Genomic DNA, 22,805 nt, shown 5'->3' on the forward strand with positions numbered 1-22,805 from the left:
CTTAAAGAAAGTGGTAAGAAATGGAATTCAAATGTTTTATTAAATAATATACACCACTACCATACAAAACAGCCAGCTATGATTGTCCTCAGGATTAATGAATGAGGTTTTGAGCACACGGTGTAGCATTCTCCAGTCACGTAACAGTATTGGTGGGCACACATGATATAGCAAGCAAATCTATTGCCAGGTTATCTTATCATTTTTTCTCACATTCCTCATATGTTTTCTCATGATCACCCTTTCACCCACCCTCATTTCTCCTCCCACCTTGTGTTACTGTGTGAGCAGCTATCGCTCTTTCTCTCTCCCTCCCCTCTCCTCTTTTCCAAGCCCCTCTTTTTCTTTTTTCCCTGACTTGCTCCTTCTCCCTCCCTTCCCTTTTCAGTTTCTCTCTTTCTCTCAAGCACTCTCTCTCTCTCTCTTTCTGTCTCTCTCTCACTCACTCTTCCCTTCATAGACCTACACTCCGTCAGTGGAAAATCCAGCTGTAGCTCAAAGTGGTTGTCTCCTTGGGTGAATTCAACTAAGACCTTTTACCTTTTTATTACCTTTCCTATTTCTTTCATATTTATGGGTTTTTTTTTTAAACTCGAATGCTCTGCGACGTCTGCCATCAGGACTGCTGAGGGAACAGGTGATGTGCTGAAGAAGTGCAGAAGTTTCTTCTGTACAGCCGCAACCCCACCGCCTCTGACTCGTTTAAAGACTACGCAACACTTTAGTCATCCCTTTTTTTTCAGTGTGTGAACTGGATTCGAGAATTGTTTGGAAATATTTCACGTGGCGTGCTAGCATTTGTTTGTAGGCAAGGATTCTGAATAAACTCCGGGGAGAAGTCATGAGTTTATTAAGGGTGTACTACTCTCATTATAAATGTTGAACTGTTCTTTCCTGGGAGCCATTCACTCTGTGGGATCAAAACAAGGTAAGACATCATTACGCTATTAAGATGACATTTTCTTTTGACTCTTTGGGTCACTTGTCCATAATATTTTGTTTATTCTGTTTAATATTCTGTTTAATAATCTGATAAGAGGACTTCATTAGGAAGCAAACAAAGAATCTCTTCTGTCTGTAGAGTTGTCTAATTAGTAAGGATGGCCAAAATGTTGATCTGCAATTTTAATGGAATTTTAATACTTGATTAAAATAAATGCACATTTAAATTTTTTTGTAGACTGACAAATTGCTTAAAGGATTTCCATGTTTTTATGAATACTTTCTTAATTAAATAAAAGTATGCAGTAGCAGTGGTATTCAGCAAACTGTGCTGTTAACATTCAGACTTTCCAAAATACTCCAAATAACTTCTACCTCTTCATTCGCTGTTTGTGTGGATTTTTCTGGTTTTATGTAGACATGACCACAATGTCAGTGGACTCCCTGGTGGCAATGGTGGATGGAGTTCCCAATGGCACCGAGACACCAGTGGAAGTATCCACGGAGGATATGGCTGCCACCTTCACCATTGGCACCATCCTATCCCTCATGTGCGTGGTGGGTGTGTCAGGAAATATTTACACCCTGGTGGTCACATGCCACTCCATGCGTTCTGCGGCCTCCATGTACATATACATAGTCAACCTAGCCCTAGCGGACCTGCTGTACCTGCTCACTATTCCCTTTGTAGTGTGCACTCACTTTTTGAAGGTCTGGTACTTTGGTGATGTAGGATGCCGGATGCTAATCAGCACAGACTTTCTCACCATGCATGCGAGCATTTTCACTCTGACCGTGATGAGCACGGAACGTTACTTTGCCGTGCTCAAGCCCCTGGACACCGTGAAACGCTCCAAGAGCTACAGGAAGGCCATTGCCCTGCTTGTGTGGTCAGCCTCGTTAATCCTAACCCTTCCTATGATCATTGATGTAGAGTTAAATACCGAAAGGTCCATGTGTCAGACCACACTAAGTCCTCTTTCCTATAAGATCTACATAACATCCCTTTTCTGCACCAGCATCGTGGCTCCAGGGGTCATAATCGGCTACCTCTACATTTGTCTGGCCCGCACATACTGGATCTCACAGACGGAGACCTTTAAGCAGACCCAGAGGCTGCCGAACAACAAAGTGCTGTATCTCATCTTCACCATTGTGCTCCTCTTCTGGGCTTGCTTCCTGCCTTTCTGGATCTGGCAACTCCTGGGTCAGTTCAAGACAGAAATGGTCCTCTACCCCAAAGCCAAGCATATCAATTACCTTACCACCTGCCTCACCTACAGCAACAGCTGCATCAACCCTTTCCTTTACACTCTCCTGACCAAGAACTATAAAGAGTACCTTAGAAAGCAGCAAAGGACCTGGACCACCGCGGGTTATTTCAACAGGAGGAACCGCTTCCAGAGGTCGCCGTGCCGCTCTCTGTCCACCAGCAGCCAGCAGTGCACGGAGAGCTTTGTGCTCACACATGCACCACGTGCCAACAGCACCAGTGTGTGAGGTGAGTTTCCCTGCAATCGCATCATCCCTGGAGTGCTGTGTGAGAAACAGCACGGGCATTGAGTTGCGTATAGAAAATTGCTCTGAATAAAAAAATTGCTTTTGATGTGGTCTACACGCATGAACTTTTGTCGTTTGATCCTGTGGATTTTAGTTTTGTGCGCTACGTGGATCCCATTTCCATGTTTATACTTGCAACAGAGATAATCTGCAGCTGTGATTTAAGAACCATGTATACTTGGAGTTCCATGGGGCTTTTTTTCACCACATCTCTCACTAAATAAAAAACGACATTACCAGAGAGTTTTGTTGACTGGAAGATGTTAAGACAAAGCAAGAACAAGTTAATGCAAGAGGAAAAAGTGAGAGATCAGGGTTTTGAATTTCTGCCTCAAACATTTGCAGCAAGAATTCAAAAATAAATCACCACTGCCTTGAACACAAGAACCCATCCCCCTCTTAATTAAAGAAACTGGTAAGAATGGCAGTCGTGGTCTGGTGGTTAGGGAACTGGTTTTGTGACCAGTGGGTTTGATTCCCAAGCAAAGCACTTAACCCCAACTGCTCCCTGGTGATCCCACTGCTCTGGGCACATGTGTGATCACTAGTGATCACTAGTGTGTGTTCTGACTGCACAGAAGGGGAAAATGCAGATGACTAATTTCAATTGGGGTGAAAATGACCTTATAGCAACTTAACTAAGAAATGGAATGCAAACACAGGAGACAAAAATCTGAGTGACCATCCAATTCAGTGTGTAGTGCATGCATTCAAATAAACAAATTGTTGTCTTGTTTTGTGTAATACTGTGGACATGTAATTTGATCTGTCCATGAATAAAGCATTTTTCAAGACTAAAAAGTAAGGTGCAGGTGTATAATTTATTCACACCTTAATTGATTCTATTGATAATTAAAAATGTCACCTGAATGTTCTGAGTGCCAAGGCACATCCCATCCAGCTAAAGTGCCACCCTATGGATGAGACACAAGAGCTTTACTGAATAACTAGAAAGCCAGATGTTACATGATCATAAAGAAGAGATTAAATATTCTGATGAACTGCCCAGCAAGGCAAGTGAAAAGACTATGAGGAGGAAAGGTGAGACTTTTACTAATATGCAAACTCAGTAGTGACGTATAAAAAGTTAGTAATGTGAAAAGTTCCCTGGCAGTCATATGCTGCAATAAATCTGTCAAAATTCACCCAGAAAAACAAACCTCCCCTCATATTATATTTTCAGAAAAACAGTGTTTCTTGGCGTTCTCAAAATGATATAAAACTTGTTTTTATGAGTTTTTTCACTGTAGGATGTTCTCAGAAAATGGTGTACATAGCAGAGCGTACTATCTCTACTATACACCAAATCCCAGCATGAAATCTCCTGTGTATGATTTAAACAACCAAAAGATTATTATGGGTAACTCATAAGCGGAGGGGGTGCATGTTCCCCCAATAATCCCTGCTTACACTACTCATATAATGTGTTAGGTTGGCTGGTGTGAGCAGTGATCCCTCAGGATGAAACTCGTGCCACTGTTTTTCCACAGTGCATTGAGTTTTTCATACAAAAGTCCTAAAATATTAACATTACATTTTTATGCTTTACCACTTGCATTTTTTGTATGTAATCTCCCTTTTTGTCTTGTAGTACTGTATTTAGCTCTTAATGTAAAATATATAAAAATATAAAATATATGATGATATGCTTTTTAAGTGAGGTAATTTAATGCATAAATATTTGACATTACTCAAAAGTCAGTTGTATAATTAAGGCATATACACTGCATTATGAACATTTAAGTCACATTGTGAAAAACGTAAAGGTTGAAGTATACTGATATACTACTTATAACTAGTGGTATAGTCCTAAAAATGAAGTGAAGAAATGCTGTGTACTGCTAGAGCTGGGACAGCGAACCCAGGGTCAGGAAGCCTAACCTTCCATGGGGGTCCAGGGGGGAAACTTTTTATATCTTGCATGCAAAATCCAGTGTTCTGGTGCACTTTGGGACAATAAATAAGTAGGTGATGATGGTTTTGCCTGTTGGTCTTTCCTAGTATCCTGGAATTAGGAAGCAGATTACGATGCCGATGTTTGTCTTTAAACATATTCATGATATTGACTTGTATCTTGGAAATATCTTGTGAATTCTTGTTCCAGTACAAAAAAGCAAACTGTGCTGTTTACAAACCTGAACTTGAAAACTGGTAAAATTTGATCCGAAGACGGTATAAGGTTTTTAAAGACTAATGCATGTCAATTGTGTGATGGCTTTTATGCCTGTTAGGTGAAATATTAAAATATTTATTAAAAAGCTGTTTGAATGGCAACTCAAAGTTAGTTTTTTTACAGTATTGATTAACTTTTATTAAAAAATAATCAAAAAGGTCAACATTAAATAACAACAAAGTTACCAATCATACCTTGGTTAAAAGTTGACAATCATAATTCATATTGGAAAGTACAATATCCTTGTTCTCTGTAAATTTATTTTTAATAATTTTCCTCACACAAATATTTAATTAACATCACAGCAAATACAGTTCAGAGTCAGAATGTTCAGAGTCAAAATGTTCAGAGTCAGAATGCTTTATGAATGTTATGAAAGACCATTTCTTTACAAGTCCTTGTCAAAAGGCTCCAGTGATCATCGACTACACTATTACTTTTGGAGAGCTATTTCTCCAAATGATGGTTTGTCTTAGATCACATATCTGTTCTGACTTTTATACAGTGCTGAGTTTCAACAGGTTTGGGTCTCTGTAGGAGCCACATCAATAGAGCCCTCATCATCCATGATGTCTCACAGTCTGATAATCCTCATTTGAGAAACCTTTGGCAGTATAATTAAAGATTGATAAAATATAGATTGAATAATTATAACCTATGAGGTTATGAGGATGTCCTGTGCTGCATATCTGTACAAAAGTCAAAGATTATCTAAAAAATACATTTACGAGTCATTCATATACAGGCCAACTTAAAAAGTGCACATTAGTGATCACTAGGGGGCTGTGGCACCCTAGCCCAGTGCCAGGGGAGCAGGCTCAAGGGCCCTTCAGTCATGTCCTTGGGCCTGGGATTCAAACCCACAACCATCCAGTCACAAGATTGGCTCCCTAACCACCGCATGATAGAATGACAGTCTGGGATGATGATGATGATGATCAATAATTGCTGTACAATGTATAATTTGAAAAGAAAATGGTTTAAGAATGGATATAAAAATGGATATAATGGAAGTGCAGAAGAGAGAATGTAACTAGATGTAAATTTATGCAAAACATTATAAAGTGTTCACGAATGGAGATTAATGGGCAGAAGCAAATTGGATGTTATGTGGTGTGTACTATGGAAATCAAGAGTAGGGAAAAGCGTAGAATGAATAATGAAAGTCAGCCATTGGAAGATCCGGGAAAAAGGATGTGGAAACACACTGAGGTTCAAAGCAGAGACATTTAAATATAACTGACTCTTTAAATACTACAGAAACTGTAAACAAATGTTGCCTCTGTGCTCAGTCCTGAGTGATTCAGGCATTATGTTTTATACATACACCAGTATGATGTCTATGTCTCGTGAGATTATTCAGTATCATTCCGTGTTAAGTGTTCTTCATAGCTGTAGAGAGTTATGAAATTCATATTAGTGCACTCTAGTTCAAGGCACAAACAGTGACAAAAGAGAGAAAGCACTGTGTAAAGCTGTGATCCGATACATTGTCGGAGTCAGCTTTTCAAGGTCTAAGAGAAGCACCATGTTGCTGCATAGAATATCTGCTATCAGAGGCAGCCCGCTGACATAGCTGGAACAGCTGGCTAGGTTTATGGATCTGTTTCTCTATGCACAGGCGTGTAAATAGCTTTTGAGTGACCCTGCCCAGATGTGTCTATACTCTTTATCTTCTCCATCTCGAAGCCTGAGACATTGTCCATTATTTGTAGGTGTATAGGTTTAGACTGCTGTTGTATCACCTCTGATGAATCTTGATGCTTGGCTTGTCCTTGAATAATACAAAGGGGAATGTAGTTTATACATATGTGAGTGAAATTTGCTTTTTAAATCCTGCATTTACATTCAGCAGCATTCAACTCCATATGAAAGCCTCTAGTCGTTTAAGGTTAAGCAATTTGAGGAAGTTGACACCCAAATCACTCATATACATAAAGTTTAAATGCACATTGCTGCATTAATGGCACTGTAAAGGAAATCTGTAAAAGAATCAGTCTCTGCCATTTTAGTGATTTAACTTTGCAGTCTCCTGGCTTTATTTTAGATGAAAGAATTAAAACATTTGCATGCTAAATTTTTTTAATTATTCTCCTTTTTTGTAATAATGCTACAACAATTTAACAAGCCGTGAATCAGTAACAAATATGTTAACATATTTGGGGAGTCTGACATATCCATATTCCTTATTCTCAAGATATAGTCTACGCAAGGGTGATATAGTGTCCTGCATTTGGTCAAAGTGATATGTAAGATCATTACACTTCCTAAAGTTTCTGCTTCAAAATGGGAGACTTGAAGCACCTATGCAGATGAAGTATCTGCAGATTCATCAAAAGAGAATCAGCAATGTTCTACACAATTTTAAGGTGTGATTAAATGTTAGTGGCTCTGGCGTGTTCATAAGGATGTGAATCCCATGTGCTTCCACTAACTGAGCAGCATGGTACAGAAGGCATTTGAAACCCAAAGGAAAGAAATCACAGTACACAGTGCAGAGTGCATGACAGTGATCACAGTGACTAAGGTGATATCTACTGAACAAGAAAAGAGTCTCCTGAAATGTGTGACACATTAAAAAACACAAATATCTCCATATCCATTTTCCACAAATTTCTTGTGCAACAGCCAAAATAAAACCTGAAAGCAAACACATTAAAGCACATTAGGAGTGTTCTCTTCTTTCTTTTTTTCTTTTTTTAACAAAACAGTATGTTTGGACAGAATAGGAGAGAACAAAGCCATTAAATAGGAAAGCGTCTTGTTTTAGGCCTTTGATTTTAACGAGAAGCATTATTCTAATGAAGGACACTGAAGTCGTTTTGTCTACCAAATGTTCCCAATTTATAGTGTCTTGTACTTCACAGATATCTCTGTAATGAGTATGGCAGGTAAACTTGAATCGCTAACACATGGCTTCATGCTGATGTGGTGAGGTGATCTGAGAAAGAGAAGCCCTAAACAGGTCATCAGGATTTTATTGGAATGATCTCATGGCAGTAATACAGGGAATGCTGCCAGTGTTCTGAGGACGTTTAAGCATACATTGCTTTATGTTCTTACAGGTATATGATCATGTACCAACCTAGAGGGTAACAACTACTGTGTCCTAATCTGCACTACAAGCTTGTGCTTTTTGCTTATTAAACATTTTAATGTAAACCAAAAAGAAAATCATAGTAAAATGTTTACATTTTAGTCATATCTGCATCTACATTTCTAGAATGCAAAGCATTATAGAATTAAAATGCAAAGCATTGTAGAACTGCAGGCATAACATTACACTTTCATGTCTATACATATTATTGTAGATGTTTATGGATGTGTAGGAGGACATTAGGCACAAGGTGAAATTTTGGTGTCCTGCCTATTTATATTCATGTCCACATCTGCACATTTTATTATGCAATACTCAATTGGGATTTCTAATGCCCAATGCTTTTACTGTGTTGCAATGTCAGACGGTTCTTAATTCCAGTTTGCAAGCTTAATGGAACAGATTGTGAATGACATTGATATGGCGTAGCTGCAGGATTGCATTGTTCAGCTTCAACTGTCCTTCTTTGTACAGAGTCTGATAAGGCGCCTTTCTCAAAGTCATCATATTTAATACTTGAAAAGGTGTATTTTCCTTTTCTCAGGAGGGTCACACAGATAGCTTCACCCTGGTAGCGTGACCTTACAAGGGCACATATTTAAATAACACTTCCAGTCAGAAATCGGGATTATGGCCACCAAGCTAGTGCATGCTGCTCGAACCATTGACATTTCCCCTCTGGGCTCTGCTTAGACTTTAAAATTAGACTCCTTGCAGGTTCACAAGCACGGTCTAATGCCAACTTTGTCTTCCACCACTGCAAGTATCACTATTTCCGCCGGGTGCAGTGAAAAAGGAGTAGCCACCAGGCTGTTTTGATGAAGAGGAAGTCCTTGAAGGCACTGTGGCTCAGCACAACGGATTAGCTGGGCGGGAGGGTAATTAAGGCTTTGTGGAGCATGCAGGAGGTTCATGAAGGAAGCTGTGAGCAGGCCCAGTGCCACAGCACATGTGGAGGGAGCAGAGGAGTTTAAAATGGAGCAGGGGAGTTGAGAGAGACCTGTGTGCAGGTGTCAGGTACTTTGCGGTTCTCTGTAAGCAGTTACGTTTCTGTAAGTGAGGGAGAAACGGGAGAAGAGTGATGTAGGAGGTGAACTCTGAGGTGTTATGTCCAATGGGGCAATAAAAACCTTTTGATGAAGGTTGGGCTATGACTAAGGTAGGCAGAGTAAGACTAATAAAATCTTGGTAGATTTATCTGGCATACTAGCTCTGTTAGACGGATTGCAATCAGGTACAGGTAAAATTTTGGTCTTTTAGCCAGTTTACCAATGAACTGCTTATAAAATAAAAGGACTTTATTGTGGGCTAATTCTGGGCTTCCTATTTATATCCCTGTATCCCATGGGGACATCACTTTAATTGCCTTTGGATGACTTGTATAGTCATGCGTCATATTAACTGTTTGTTTTACCTCCAAACCAAAATAAGAATTACAAAGGATTGAGATGTCCATTAATAATAATGCTGGTGACTCATAACTCACATCATGGTGTGTGTGTGTGTGTGTGTGTGTGTGTGTGTGTGTGTGTGTGTGTGTGTATGTGCATTTATTTCCACCTGTCTGGAAAAGATATATTGTCATGCCATTCCAGAAAAATAACAGGCTAATCAAATGAATGAATCTGACAGTGATGAGTACGTGTTAGTCATATTCTGTGTTTTCGGTCATATCTGAAATAGACACATGACATTCATTTCATGCCAATTTAACCCATTACTACGTGCAAATATTTTTATAGAGACCACAAGATATTTACTTTTGTCATTTGCTTTGAATTTATTTCTCATTATAAATGGCTTTTAATTATTAAGTATAAGTGAAAATGCATCAGTGAAAAACATCCCCAGGACTCATGACCTGTAATCTGTTTGGTATGTCTTTACCAAGGAAAATTATTCAGGGCGTGCAATTAAGCAGCTTGATTATGAAATGCAAGGCTCCGAGGCCTTTGGTCCCAGGCCTGGAGCGTAACTAATACAGCAGGTCAATGCCGTGTCCCCATCAGGGGCCCTGAGGACAACACTTCATAACAGGCAGCCTCTTTTCCACTAGCAAACTGTGAAAACATTATTTCCCCTCAACAAAATACTAAAATCCACAGGCTCATGCCAGCATCTACAGACATGATGACATCTGCAGAGATCCTTTTTTTTTTTTAATCTAATAAATTGTCTTATAAAGTAAAAAGAGAAATTGCTTTATGTTTTTTTCTGTGATTTGAGTATTTATTTTTGTGTTGTCTTTTGGATTTCTCCACAAGAAAAAAAAAGAACTGGAGCTTATTCCTTCTCCTCTTTTTCCAGTTATGTGCAGGATATGTATATTTTTTACATTTGACTAAAACATTTTTCAATAGGTTTGTGGGTAAACATCTATGATTTGGGTGCATCACATAGGATTCTTTTTTTTTTTTTTTAAGTAAAAAAAAAAATCTAGGATCTGATCTCTTTTCCACTGTTGATTAACAAAGTGTAGTAGATTGTCTCCAATGTCATGAAATACAACGCTGTGTTTTCCTTGTCTTAGAAGCTGGAAGAAGTTAAATTCAGGCCATAAAGAAGTGAACATTTTAAAAAGAAATACAAACTGGAAGGCATTAACAATGCCAACCTCACCCTTGTAAATAAATAGATATAATCAAACACAAACATGAATCTGAAAGAGGCCTTTTGCTTGAGAAAATGGTGTATGTCAGTATGGCTCTCTTAGCGACTGTCTGACAGATGTGGTACTCATTAAATGTGTTCTCAGGAGGCGAAGGTTGAACTGGAGCCTAAATTTGCCTGCAGAGACTGCCAGACACCTTTAGAGCAAAACAAAACCCAGTGCCACTGAGAGCCTCCGCACAAACTCCCTTTCTACCAGAGCCTCTTCCTGTCACAGTGTTCCTGCTTAGGTGTTTACTGTGGTATTTGATGTTAGGTGCTTCCCCATGGTACAGATGAACTACCCATGGCTGGAGACTCATTACAAGTATACAAATGCACAGGTGCTGAGAAGTGAAGAATACAACTTCAGAATTCAACAAGTCCTGGCATTTTATTTTAGCCATACATTACAATTATCTTATACCTTATAACCTGAGAATTAGAGGGTTTTCTTTATTGGTTAGATTTATATTACTAGTACTTTTCAGCATTGCCACTTATGCTAGCAGTAAGCTCAATTGTCTAGCTAACTATACAGCCATGTATACTCGTCTAGAAAGGGAGAGGTGATGACAGCACCTTCAAGAATCAATAAGTAATTCATTTGCAAAGGAGTGTTGTCAGCATTTTCAGCCTTTGTGCTGAAAATGGAAAAATTGGTAATTAAGTGTCGAGTTAAGTGCTCTTCAATATGCCACACCAGCATTTTTGTTTAAGCAAATCTTTCAATTCAACCTTGCAAAAGTGATACATTTATGATAAATGAAATGTAGTGATTTCATTAGTGATTATTTGTAATAATCCTCTTAAAACAAACAGGCTCATCACTGATGTCAGTGCTTTTCCATCATAGAAAACTTTATTTCAAAGCTAGAAGCATGACTCAATGATTCAGAAAAAATCAGAAAAGTCGAGAGAATTAAGCTTCGGTTAAATTATGTGGTCATCAGTGTTGGGAACGTTACTTTAAAAAAGTAATTTGTTATAGTTACTCACTACTTGTTCAAAAAAGTAACTGAGTTAGTAACTGAATTACTCTATAATAAAAGTAACTCGTTACCAGGGAAAGTAACTATTTGCGTTACAGTTAAAAAAAGGTTATATGCCAATTAATTATGTTTTTTTTAAAAGCATTTTTCACTGTCAGTTGAAATGAGTAGATCAGAAAGTTGTTTAACTTTTGATATTTATTGCACATCCACAGACCAGTGCAGGATAAAATCCTTTAAAATCCCAAATCTTTGAAAAGAAGAAAATAAAAGCAAGAGTAAACAGTTACACTATATAAAGTGCATTTACATCTATCAAATTAAATTAAATTCTCTCAACCTGAGAAAACTGGTTTGTTCACAACAGAAGTAAACTTAACAATAAAACCTCTATTCTTAATTAAATAAATCAAATACCCAGTCTGGTAGACATTCAGGAACTTCATGTATTTTCTTAAATAATGTTTATATCGCCTTGAAAATGCTCAATTTTCTTCGGCTTGCACCTGAAGCCATTTCGGCCTCTTCTCCGTTTGTGTCGTGTGACTCGCGTGCTTCGGCGCGCGTGTAAAAACACTGGCTCTGATTGGCTAGCATAACGCTGCCTTAGCCAATCGCTTACTGACTTGCTAAGTTAAACAGGTATTACACCGAGAACTGTGATCTATTGAGATCTGTTACTCCTCACTAGCCTGGGCTGCGGACCGCTCGCATTAGTATATCAATATATAGTAACGCACCGCTTTTAATGACCAGTAACGTAAACGGAGTTGTAACGACAGGAAAAGTAACTAATTATATTATCCCGTTACTGACAAATGTAATGCCGTTATGACAAATGACGCCGTTACCTAACGCCGTTATTTTTAACGGCGTTATTCGCAACACTGGTGGTCATTGGTGTGATGTTTAATCAATATCATGTCTCCTATTTATATGTATACATATAGTGAGTCTCTGGTCCAAAAATAACAGTTCATCATTCCTAAGATTCATTTTCTAGAATTATTATGAAAGACCACACATCAACACCCATGAAAAATGTAGATTATTAACAAAAAAAGGAATGCAGTTATTGAGAATTGTTGTCTGTTGCAATAGAAAATCTCTTTCCCATTCTGCATTTTGCAAGTATTTGTTAATTTTCCTCAAGCCCAAGTCCCCAGTACTGTTTTCTGCTGGAGGTGAGTTGCTCTTCCATGGAGGCAAGCAGGGGAAAACTGTTCCTTATCTTTAGAGAACCAGAACATCTCAGAGCCATGAATAGACCCCTATCAGAGGTGCTTCATAATATCACCTTTTGATTGCTCCAATTTAACTGCATGCTGAGAAGCCATATAGAAAGTATGGTGTATAGCAGGTATCACCAAATGGCGGACCGCGGTCCGGATCCGGACCCGAACGCCGTCCTGTCCGGACCCAATCACATTCCTGATTAACTGGATACAGACCAAAATGCCAAAAAAAATGTAACGGGAGACTATATTTTAAACCGGAGAATTTACGTGTTACGTTCGCCCCCCGCTCAACAACTTTCGTTCGCCACCGCGGACCCGGACCTAAGGTCTGAGCTATCCGCCAAAAATGGACCGCGGAAAGATTTAATTGATTACCCCTGGTGTATAGTGTATATGTCAAGCTATATGTTTTGAGATGCTACTGTATATGCATTAGTTCTATCACAATACCATGCACATGACACGATACCATGTACATGACCATACCATTGCAAGCATATGATGGCATTGTTTCATGCCCAGACTGAATATGGGTAACCCAATGTCCTTGTGTTACATGTACAACAGCAGAACATAACAATCTGGGATTAATTAGAGGGACATCTACAAAGTCGATGGCAGATTTCTACATACCACATCCGCTGGGGTCTTGGACAAACAATTCATAATTACAACCCTTGCTTTTTCTCTCCTAATGTCCTAATAAAGACTTTCCTACATTCACTTGTAATTTAATATTCTATTTATAGTAGTCACGCTTCCCGTGTTTCAAGCTTTTGTCAACCCTAAATTAAGCTGGAGAGGTCTTTCTTATTAGAAAACTTCCAATAGGTAATTCAAGAGTGGAACATTCTTTCTATTGTCAGTGTTTTAATATCAGCCAACACACCCATGGTCCACTTGCAGCGCATATATTATATATATATATATATATATATATATATATATATATATATATATATATATATATATATATATATATATATATATATATTAGGGGTGGGCATAGATACATTTTTTAAATCTAGATTAATCTCACTGAAATCTTGAAATTAATCTAGATTAATCTAGATTAATCTATATTAAAATGGCTCATATGCGTGCTACCCAAGTAATGACTAAAAGTCAGTTTTTGAGATAGGGTTTCTTAATACAGAGGGTGCATTAGACCAGGGGCTCATCTCCTGTTTCCAAAATGCATCAATGACTGCTTGAGGAAGCTGTTCTACTTTGATACTTGAAGAAAAAAAAAAACATGCTCAATAAAATGTAGGCTACTCGTGTTCAACAGTTTTCTCAGTTAAACATGAATTTGTAAGCCTACATAGGCTACTGTACATTAAATAACATGTTTATTCAGCTAAACATGATATTTGAAATGTAAGCCAACATTTAGTACATTTAACCTCACGGACGGGGGGGACTTTTTCAAAAGTCAGTTTTGGTCCTCTGTAGTTTTAACGGTTAAAAAGAAATATTTAAATAGCGACGAATCTAGCTCTAGGACCATGCAGAAAACGACCGCTCCGAGCTCCGCTCCGGTAACACTTTACGTTCCTAACAATGAATTTTCCATGAAGCAAACCTTCGTGGCTGCGTGACTTCGTGGCTGCATCCATGTAAAAACACGTACGATTTGTAATTCACAGGTTTAAAAACTCGTTCTCGCCCCTACTGTGCAATTTGGTTAGGAATACAGCCGAGCTAAACTATCAAGTTGAAAGTCATCATAGTTTTTGACCCAGTTCCCAACCCAACTTTAAGAATAGATTAACGGCGATAATTTTTATATCGCCCGATAAGATTATCAAATTAACGAACGCCGTTAACGGCTAATACAAATGCACAGGTGATGCACCAAATGCACCACCAAATGCATATATATATATATATATATATATATATATATATATATATATATATGCACACACACATACTCTATATTGCCAAAAGTATTCGCTCACCTTCCTTGGCTCACAGATGAGCTTAAGTGGTATGCCATTCCTAATCCATAGAGTTCAATATGATGTTGGTCCACCCTTTGCAGTTAGAACAATTTCAACTCTTCATGGAAGTCCGTCCACAAGGTTTAGGAGTGTGCTTATGGGGAATTTTGACCATTCTTCCAGAGGTGCATTTGTGAGGTCACATACTGATTTCACCTGTTACTTTTGGACTAGGCAGGCGGGACGCAAGTGCAGGTATCAGTAGGTTTATTAAGACAACTAAATGTTGACTAAATGACTAAATCCAATGATGACAGGCATGGAAAAACATACAGGATATCGGAACAGGCTAACAATCACACACGGCTACAGATACACTAAGAACAAGGAACAACCATGTAATGTACAGGACTCAAGGAGAGTAGGAGGTGGACACAATAGCGGGGAGAGATCTATTTGCTTTAATATACACGAGCTCTCGGAGGAGCGAATGAGAGACAAATAACCGACTGACAGACCAAACTTAGACACCAAATCTTAGACACCAAATCTAAAGGAATACAGAACACATGGAGCTAGACAAACACAGGCTTGACAGGGAACTGCTAAACGCTAAATACACTTACAAAATCAGTTAAAGCAAAATCAACAAACAACAAACAGAGACTAAGAATAACACTCCGGAATGACTTTGACACGAAACACTGCGACATACAACAGCATAGCTCTTACAACTTAGACTACGAAAACACGTACGACTAACCGAGGAACTGACTTCAAGACAGAGTATAACATTTACACTTATGAACTGGGACAAGAAATGACAAACCCGAGAATTGCGAAAAAGAGCACAGTATAACACTTATGCACAGGGACTGAAAATAACACTCAGGGATGGCCAAAGAACAAACACCAAAACTTAAACATAAATCTTTAACCTAAGAGCGAACAGAACTTGAACATGAAGCTTTGCTGAGACGTAAGTACATGGAAAACAATCACCAGCAACTCAAGAAACAAAAACAGGCATCTAAATACTAAACTTGAACAAGGTTGTGGAAACTACGTAAGAATGCACATGGAAAGAAAACAAAACCAACAGGGCCATGATTGACGGGAGAAGAGGGGTCACACATTACAATCCAAAGGAGGGAACATCAAAACACTTAAAGGCAATACAGGGAAACACTACCAGGGAGCTACACAATCAAACCAAGAAGACTGGGGAAACCAAGGCATGGAACTTACAATATAAACATTGCAACAAAGAATGCAACATCCAACAATGACTGCCACTGTAAGCATGCCATACCGGGGCATGCAACGATCGACATGAAGGAAGACAGACCAGGGGAAAACAGGGAACTAGGATACAGTGGGGATCCAGGGGGCACAGAGAAGGATGGGGACCATAGACTCAGGACAGGAATGGAACATAACAGAACATAACGGGACAGACGACCGGGAGAACCCTCAAGGATGGCGGAACCAGAAAACAAGGTAGGACATGCGGGACTTGGGACCAGAGGGACAACTGAGGGGAGAGACACAGAAACGGGCAAGGAGACAGGCGGAGACATGACACTAGGAGATGGGACTGTACTGCGGGTCACGGGACACTGGGGAAGACTAGAACTGACAGGTCTTGCGGCTCCAGGGAACAGAGGATGCCGGATTGGGGACAGGTGAAAACATGGGGAAAGGGCAGGACGGACATGGACGGGGACACGAATAGGGACATGGACCAACAGAAAACCTGGAACAGAACAGGGCAACGGGAACATAGGTACTGACCAGTGTTGGGAACATTACTTTAAAAAAGTGAGGAGGTGGAAGAGAAGTCACCTAGATTCAGACCTCCGCTCATATCAATCTCTCTTTTCAAAGTTCTCACTGGAAGTCACATCAGCAAAATCAGCCTTCTACAGAAAGAAATTTTAATCATCTGTATGCAACCCACGCAAGCTATTCAGTATTTTTTCTTCTCCCCTTAACCCTCCTTCACCCCCCCTCCATCCTCTCTCACTCCTGAAGATTTTGTCATCTTCTTTGAAGAGAAGATTGCAGCAGTCCTTCAGTCCTTCTCCCCAGCTCCCAACCTTCCTATTACTATCTCTAACCCAACACTCAACTCCTTGGCTTCTTTCTCCCCTCTCTCCTCAGACACATCAACTTCTGACTTCTAGCAATCCTACTACATGCCCACTGGATCCAATTCCTTCCACTCTTTTCCAGAATATGTCAAGAGAACTCCTTCCTTTCATCTCAGCAATCATCAACAACTCCTTAGTTTCAGGTCATGTACCTACTGTGTTCAAGATGGCAAGGGTGGTACCAATCCTGAAAAAAGCAACACTTGATACCTCTGACATGAACAATTACAGACCGGTATCACTTCTTTCTTTTCTATCAAAAACTCTGTAGCAAGCAGTCTATGATCAATTATCTCTCTTCCTCACCCAGAACCAACTCCATGATCCTAATCAGTCTGGCTTCAAACGGGCACACTCAACAAAAACTGCCCTTAAAGCAGTGACAGAGATGCTCCATGCTGCCAAGGCTAACATTAGTTTTAATTCTTCTAGATCTTTCTGCAGCCTTTGACATGGTCAACCACAACATCCTCCTCTCTGTTCTTTCTAGCCTCTGTGTGACTGGCTCTGCTTGGAAATGGTTCCAGTCATATCTTGAAGACTGTTCCTATCAGGTAACACGGAGAGGATCTACATCCAATCCATGTAAACTTTCCACTGGTGTCCCCCAAGGCTCAGTCCTAGGCCCTCTTCTCTTTATATACTCGTTCCCTTGGTGACATTATTTTGTCTCATGGTTTCTCTTATTATTGCTATGCTGATTACACCTAACTAATTCTTTCCTTCCCTCATTCTGACATCCAGGTTTCTAAGCGTATCTTGGCATGCTTGGCAGATATTGCTTCATGGATGACTGCTCACCACTTGAAGCTCAACCCTAGCAAAACTGAGCTTCTGTACATTCCAGGAACCCCAAACCCACACAACAACCTCGCAGTTTCCTTCGAGAACACCTTGTTAACATCATCAGAAACTGCACAAAGCCTGGGTGTAACGTTGGACAACGAGTTGTCCATCTCAACACGTTTCAAAACTGACCAGATTCTGCAGATTTCTCCTCTGCAACATATGGAGAATACAACCCTTCCTTTCACAGGAAGCTACTCAAGTGCTTGTGCAGTCTCTAGTCATCTCAAAGCTGGACTACTGCAATTCCCTACTTGCAGGTTTTCCTCTACAGGTCATCAGACCTCTACAACTAATTCAGAATGCTGCAGCACGACTGGTCTTCAATCTCCCCAAATTCTCACACGTGACTCCTCTGCTACGCTCTCTTCACTGGCTTCCAGTAGTGGCACACATCAGATATAAAACCTTGATGCTTGCTTACAAAGCCAAAAATGGACTGGCCCCTCCCTACATGATGTCCATGGTCAAAAGCCGATCCATACAGCGAACACTCAGAACCTGGCCCTTAGACTGGCCCTTCCTCTGCACAATATATTGAAAGGCCTTCATATGCTCTTGACAATGAATGTAGATGCAGCGAGGAATTAATTTCTATTGAAAGCCAAAGGCTCCAGATAGAAAAAGAGCGTCTGCATTTATATATGTATATTAATTAGTGGCAGGCCATTAACGGCATTAATTACGCTTTTCAAAATTACATTTAACTGTTCGTGGATTCGTGTTTGGACACACAAGCGTGCGTAGTTCGGAACATTTTTAAAGGGATAATCAGCGGCCTCTGTCATTTTTCAGACAGAACTGCACGTGAACTTCAGGTTAAGAACAACTTAGCAAGTTACGACAGGGTCAGACCACTCGTAGATTTACAAACGAGTTTAAGTACGACGTAGGTTACGAAGACTTTTGGGAAACCGGCATAAATTTAAGAACGTTCGTAAGTATGAGGTTACAAAGTACTTAGCGTTAAGAATGAATGAATGAATAAGGATTTTTTGAAAAAGCAGTTTTCACAGTTAGTTGAAATGAGTAGATCAGAAAGGTGTTTAACTTTTGATATTTACTGCACATCAACAGGCCAGTGCAGGATAAAATCCTTTAAAATCCCAAATCTTTGTAAAAAAAAAAAAAAAAGCAAATGTAAACAGTTACACTATATAAAGTGCATTTACATCTATCAAATTAAATTATCTCAACCTGAGACAAATGGTTTGTTCATAACAGAAGTAAACTTAACAATAAAACCTCTATTCTTAATTAAATAAATCAAATACCCAGTCTAGTAGACATTCAGAAACTTCAAGTATTTTCTGAAATAATGTTTATATTGCCACCTTGAAAATTATCATTTTTCTTTGGCTTGCTCCTGACTCGCCATTTCTGCCTCTTCTCCGTTTGTGTCGTGTGTTACTGGTGTGATTCGGCATGCGTGTAACATCACTGGCTCTGATTGGCTACTATAACACTGCCTTAGCCAATTGCTTACTGACTTGTTAAGTTAAACAGGTGTTACACCGAGAACTGTGACCTGTCGAGATCTGTTACTCCTCACTAGCCTGGGCAGGGGTCAGCTCGGATTACTGTTAGTATATCAATATATAGTAACGCACCTCTTTTAATGACCAGTAATGTCAACGGCGTTGTAACGACAGAAAAAGTAATTAATTATATTATCCTGTTACTGACAAAATGACGCTGTTACCTAACGCCGTTATTTTTAGCGCCGTTTTTGGCAACACTGGTACTGACTAGGAACAGCTATTAGGGGGAACATTCAAACACTTAAAGGCAATACAGGGATACACTACCAGAGAACTACACAATCAAACCTAAGAATTAAACAGCAAGGCAACGGAAACAACTGAAAGAAACACAGAAAACAAACTAAAACGAGATACGACGGTTACACGTAATAAGTAACCATACATATACAAAGACGAGAAAATATAAGCGACATGGGAAACCAGGAAGGCATGGAACTTACAATATGAACATCGCAACAAAGAGTGCAACATCCAACAATGACCGACCTGGAGACTAGACACCATGGGGATTAAATGCACCGAAAAAGTAGGAACTCATACAATACACAGGTGGGATTAATAATCAATGTGCAGGGTATAAATGAAGGTGGGACAAAGAGGCAGGGAAAAACACTGAAATACGGAACAGGATGACATAGATTGACAGCTAGTAGTGGGGATGGATCCAGACGTGACATCATTCCAAAGGTTTTCTATCAGGTTTAGGTCAGGGCTCAGTGCAGGCCATTTAAGTTCATCCACACCAGACTCTGCCATCCATGTCTTTATGGACCTTAGGCATGTTCCTTACACATGCCTCCAGAGAACATGTCTCCACTGCTATAGCATCTAGTGGTGGCGTGCTTTACACCACTGCATCCAACGCTTTGCAATGTACTTGATGTATGGCTTGGATGCAGCTGCTACATGAAACTCTCTGCACATTTGTCTTCAGCTAATCTGAAGGCCACATGAAGTTTGGATTTCTGTAGTGATTGACTGCAGAAAGTTGGTGACATCTTCACACTATGCGCTTCAGCATCTGTTGACCACGCTCCGTCAGTTTACGTGGACTACCACTTTGTGGCAGAGTTGCTGTCGTTCCCAAACACTTCCATTTTCTTATAATACAGCTGACAGTTGACTGTAGAATATTTAGGAGCGAGGAAATTTCACGACTGCATTTGTTTGTAAAAATTTTTTTGTAAAAATCATTTGTAGTCTGCATGTCTACATGCGTAATTTTATACACCTGTGGCCATGGAAGTCATTGAAACACCTGATTCTGATGGTTTTGGATTTGGATGGTTGAGTGAATTATTTTGGCAAGGCAATATAGTATATACCGATTGCCTCCGTCCACAGCGGCTGTTGTTGTTGTTGTTTTGTTACGTCATGTGCGTCCCTCAGGTGGGCAGAGCCCGTGATCCGTCTCACCTGAGGGTCGTTTGTTTGCCTATATATGTCTTGTCTTTGTACCTGTTGACCACTAGTCATTATATCCTTGATCGGGATCTATAGCACGGGTTTTTGGTTTGCACACTTTCAATTAAACCATCCTTTTTCCCTGAGACTTGGCGTGATCACTTCCTTTTTATTCGATCACCCTGCCCGTCACAGAATGACCAGCCACTTTCGGAAGCCGCCAGTCTCTTTTTCTTTCTCCTTCGTTTGTGGTCATGTCTCGTGGTAAGTGTTTGTCTGCGTGGTGTTTCGTGAAGAGTTCCGCTGTGCCTATGTGTTGTGTTTGTGGCACAACGAGGACCAGGGCTGTCTTCCTGGGAACACTCTTCGTGTTTGTTGTTTGTTTGTTTGAAGAGCTCCTCCGTGCTTGTGTTGTGTGTGTGGCACGGCGAGGACCAGGGCAGTCTCCCTGGGAAAGCTCTTCGTCTTGTGTGGTGTTAGTGTGTACGTATGAACGGGCGTCTGGATCAGTGTGCGTGCTCGTGGTGTTAAATGTTTAATGTTTTGTGTGTGACGCTGATACCGCTCCTCACTGTCGCCTCGCTCCCCGTGTTGTCTTGTGTTTCATGTGGGGAGCGACTGCGAACACGAGTGGCGCGTCACTGTTGTTTGAACCGAGCGCGCATGTGTGGGTCTCATCCGTTCGTTGTTTGTACACCGTTTTGTTTGTCTAGTCTTTGCGTGTGTGTTTTGTCCTCGCGTGCATGTGACATGTTGCGTGTAATTCCACGCATGCTCCTCCCCTTAAATGTGTGTTTGGGGGGGGGACCAGCTGTGGTCCCGTGCCACGGGGTATGGCAGGGAGGGCGTCGGTGGGGCGCATTTGTGTTTTATGTTGGTGTGTGGTTGGGTGTGTGTGTGTTTTCTGTGCAGGTGCTTCCCCCTGGCCGTGTCGTGGTGTTCCTGGACCTTGTGGGGGTCTCTACCTGGCAGGAGCCCCCTTATGTCGTGGGGTGATCGGAGCCCAGTCATTAAGAGCCCCTCCCTAGAGGGCTGGGGCCCCCGGATGTTTGGGGACCATGGGGCTCCAGTCTGAGAAGCTCCTGCTGAGGATGGAGATCCTTTCTCCTGCCTGGGGTGACTAGGAGGCCCTTGGGGCTGCTCCCCAGCCCGCGACGGGGGGTGCTCTGGGCCTCGGTCTCTGGCGCTCCTGGGTTGGGTGTAGGAGTCCACCTTGCGATGAGGGGCCCTGGGAGGGGTTGGCTCCCCAGGAGGCTGGGGTGACCCCTAGCAGAACGCAGGGTTCAGCTCTGGGAGGAGGTAGCTCCAGGAGGTGAAGTAGCCACACCTCGGGGAGGTAACCTGCACACACACACATACACTAGGGACGAGAAACCTGTGGGGCTCACCGGCTGAAGGCTGGTTAGGGCGTGAGGGCCCTGTGACCGATCGGGGTGTGGTTTTGTGTTGTTGACGGCCCAGTCGGTCCAGGGTCCCGCCCAGGGAGGTGAGCTAATTAATGTTTTGTGTTTCAGCTCCTGGACTGCAGGGGGAGTGTCCCTGCCTTCCTGCCCCTTCATGTTTTGTGTGCAGCCGCTGTGTGCCACACACCCAGTGGAGGGGAGTGCGGCTTGGTGGGGGGGTCAGTCACGGTGAGGCGGCCCCCTACCGGTCGCCTCCGTCCACAGTGGCTGTTGTTGTTTTGTTACGTCGTGTGCGTCCCTCAGGTGGGCGGAGCCCGTGATCCGTCTGACCTGAGGGTCGTTTGTTTGCCTATATATGTCTTGTCTTTGTACCAGTTGACCGCTGGTCATTATATCCTCGATTTGGATCTATAGCACGGGTTTTTGGTTTGCGCACTTTCAATTAAACCATAAACATAACACACAAGGGTTGGACAATGAAACTGAAACACCTGTCATTTTTACATGAAAGTGAAGTTGAACATCTCCCATCTCCCAGTCACCAGATCTAAATATTATTGAGCCAAGTTGGGAAACGTTTTCCTCCACCCGCAACACGAAGTGACCTGGCCACTATCCTGCAAGAAGAAATTCCTCTGACCACTGTGTGTATCGCTGGGGTGGTTACGTGGTCAGGGAGCGGACGCACTGGCGCTGGAGAGCTGGACTCAAAGCTATTTGAAGTAGCCATACTGGCTAACCGTGTAACGTTTGCACGTACCGCTTTACCTTTACGTGGCATTCTAAACACTAGAACAAACACGACAACTATAGACTAATCAAACCAGAACATGAACTCAAAACAACTTGATTTATATA

At 41.0% G+C, this 22,805-nt stretch overlaps 1 protein-coding gene across 4 annotated transcripts in view; it reads left to right on the forward strand.

Moving 5' to 3' along the window:
• The first annotated feature begins 404 nt into the window (after nt 1-404).
• uts2r (urotensin 2 receptor) overlaps nt 405-22,805 on the forward strand; it is a 38,560-nt gene continuing 16,159 nt past the window's right edge. For all 4 annotated transcript variants that reach the window (XR_013129917.1, XR_013129916.1, XM_076999192.1 and 1 more), the window contains exons 1-2: nt 405-928; nt 1,361-2,443. Coding sequence is in view for 2 of the 4 variants with exons in the window: in XM_076999192.1 (XP_076855307.1) it covers nt 877-928; nt 1,361-2,442 (1,134 nt within the window). In the remaining 2 variants the exon portion in view is untranslated. The remainder of the gene's footprint in view (nt 929-1,360; nt 2,444-22,805) is intronic.

Source organism: Brachyhypopomus gauderio, chromosome 3 (assembly GCF_052324685.1).
Source record: "Brachyhypopomus gauderio isolate BG-103 chromosome 3, BGAUD_0.2, whole genome shotgun sequence".
In the NCBI taxonomy this organism is placed as follows: domain Eukaryota; kingdom Metazoa; phylum Chordata; class Actinopteri; order Gymnotiformes; family Hypopomidae; genus Brachyhypopomus; species Brachyhypopomus gauderio.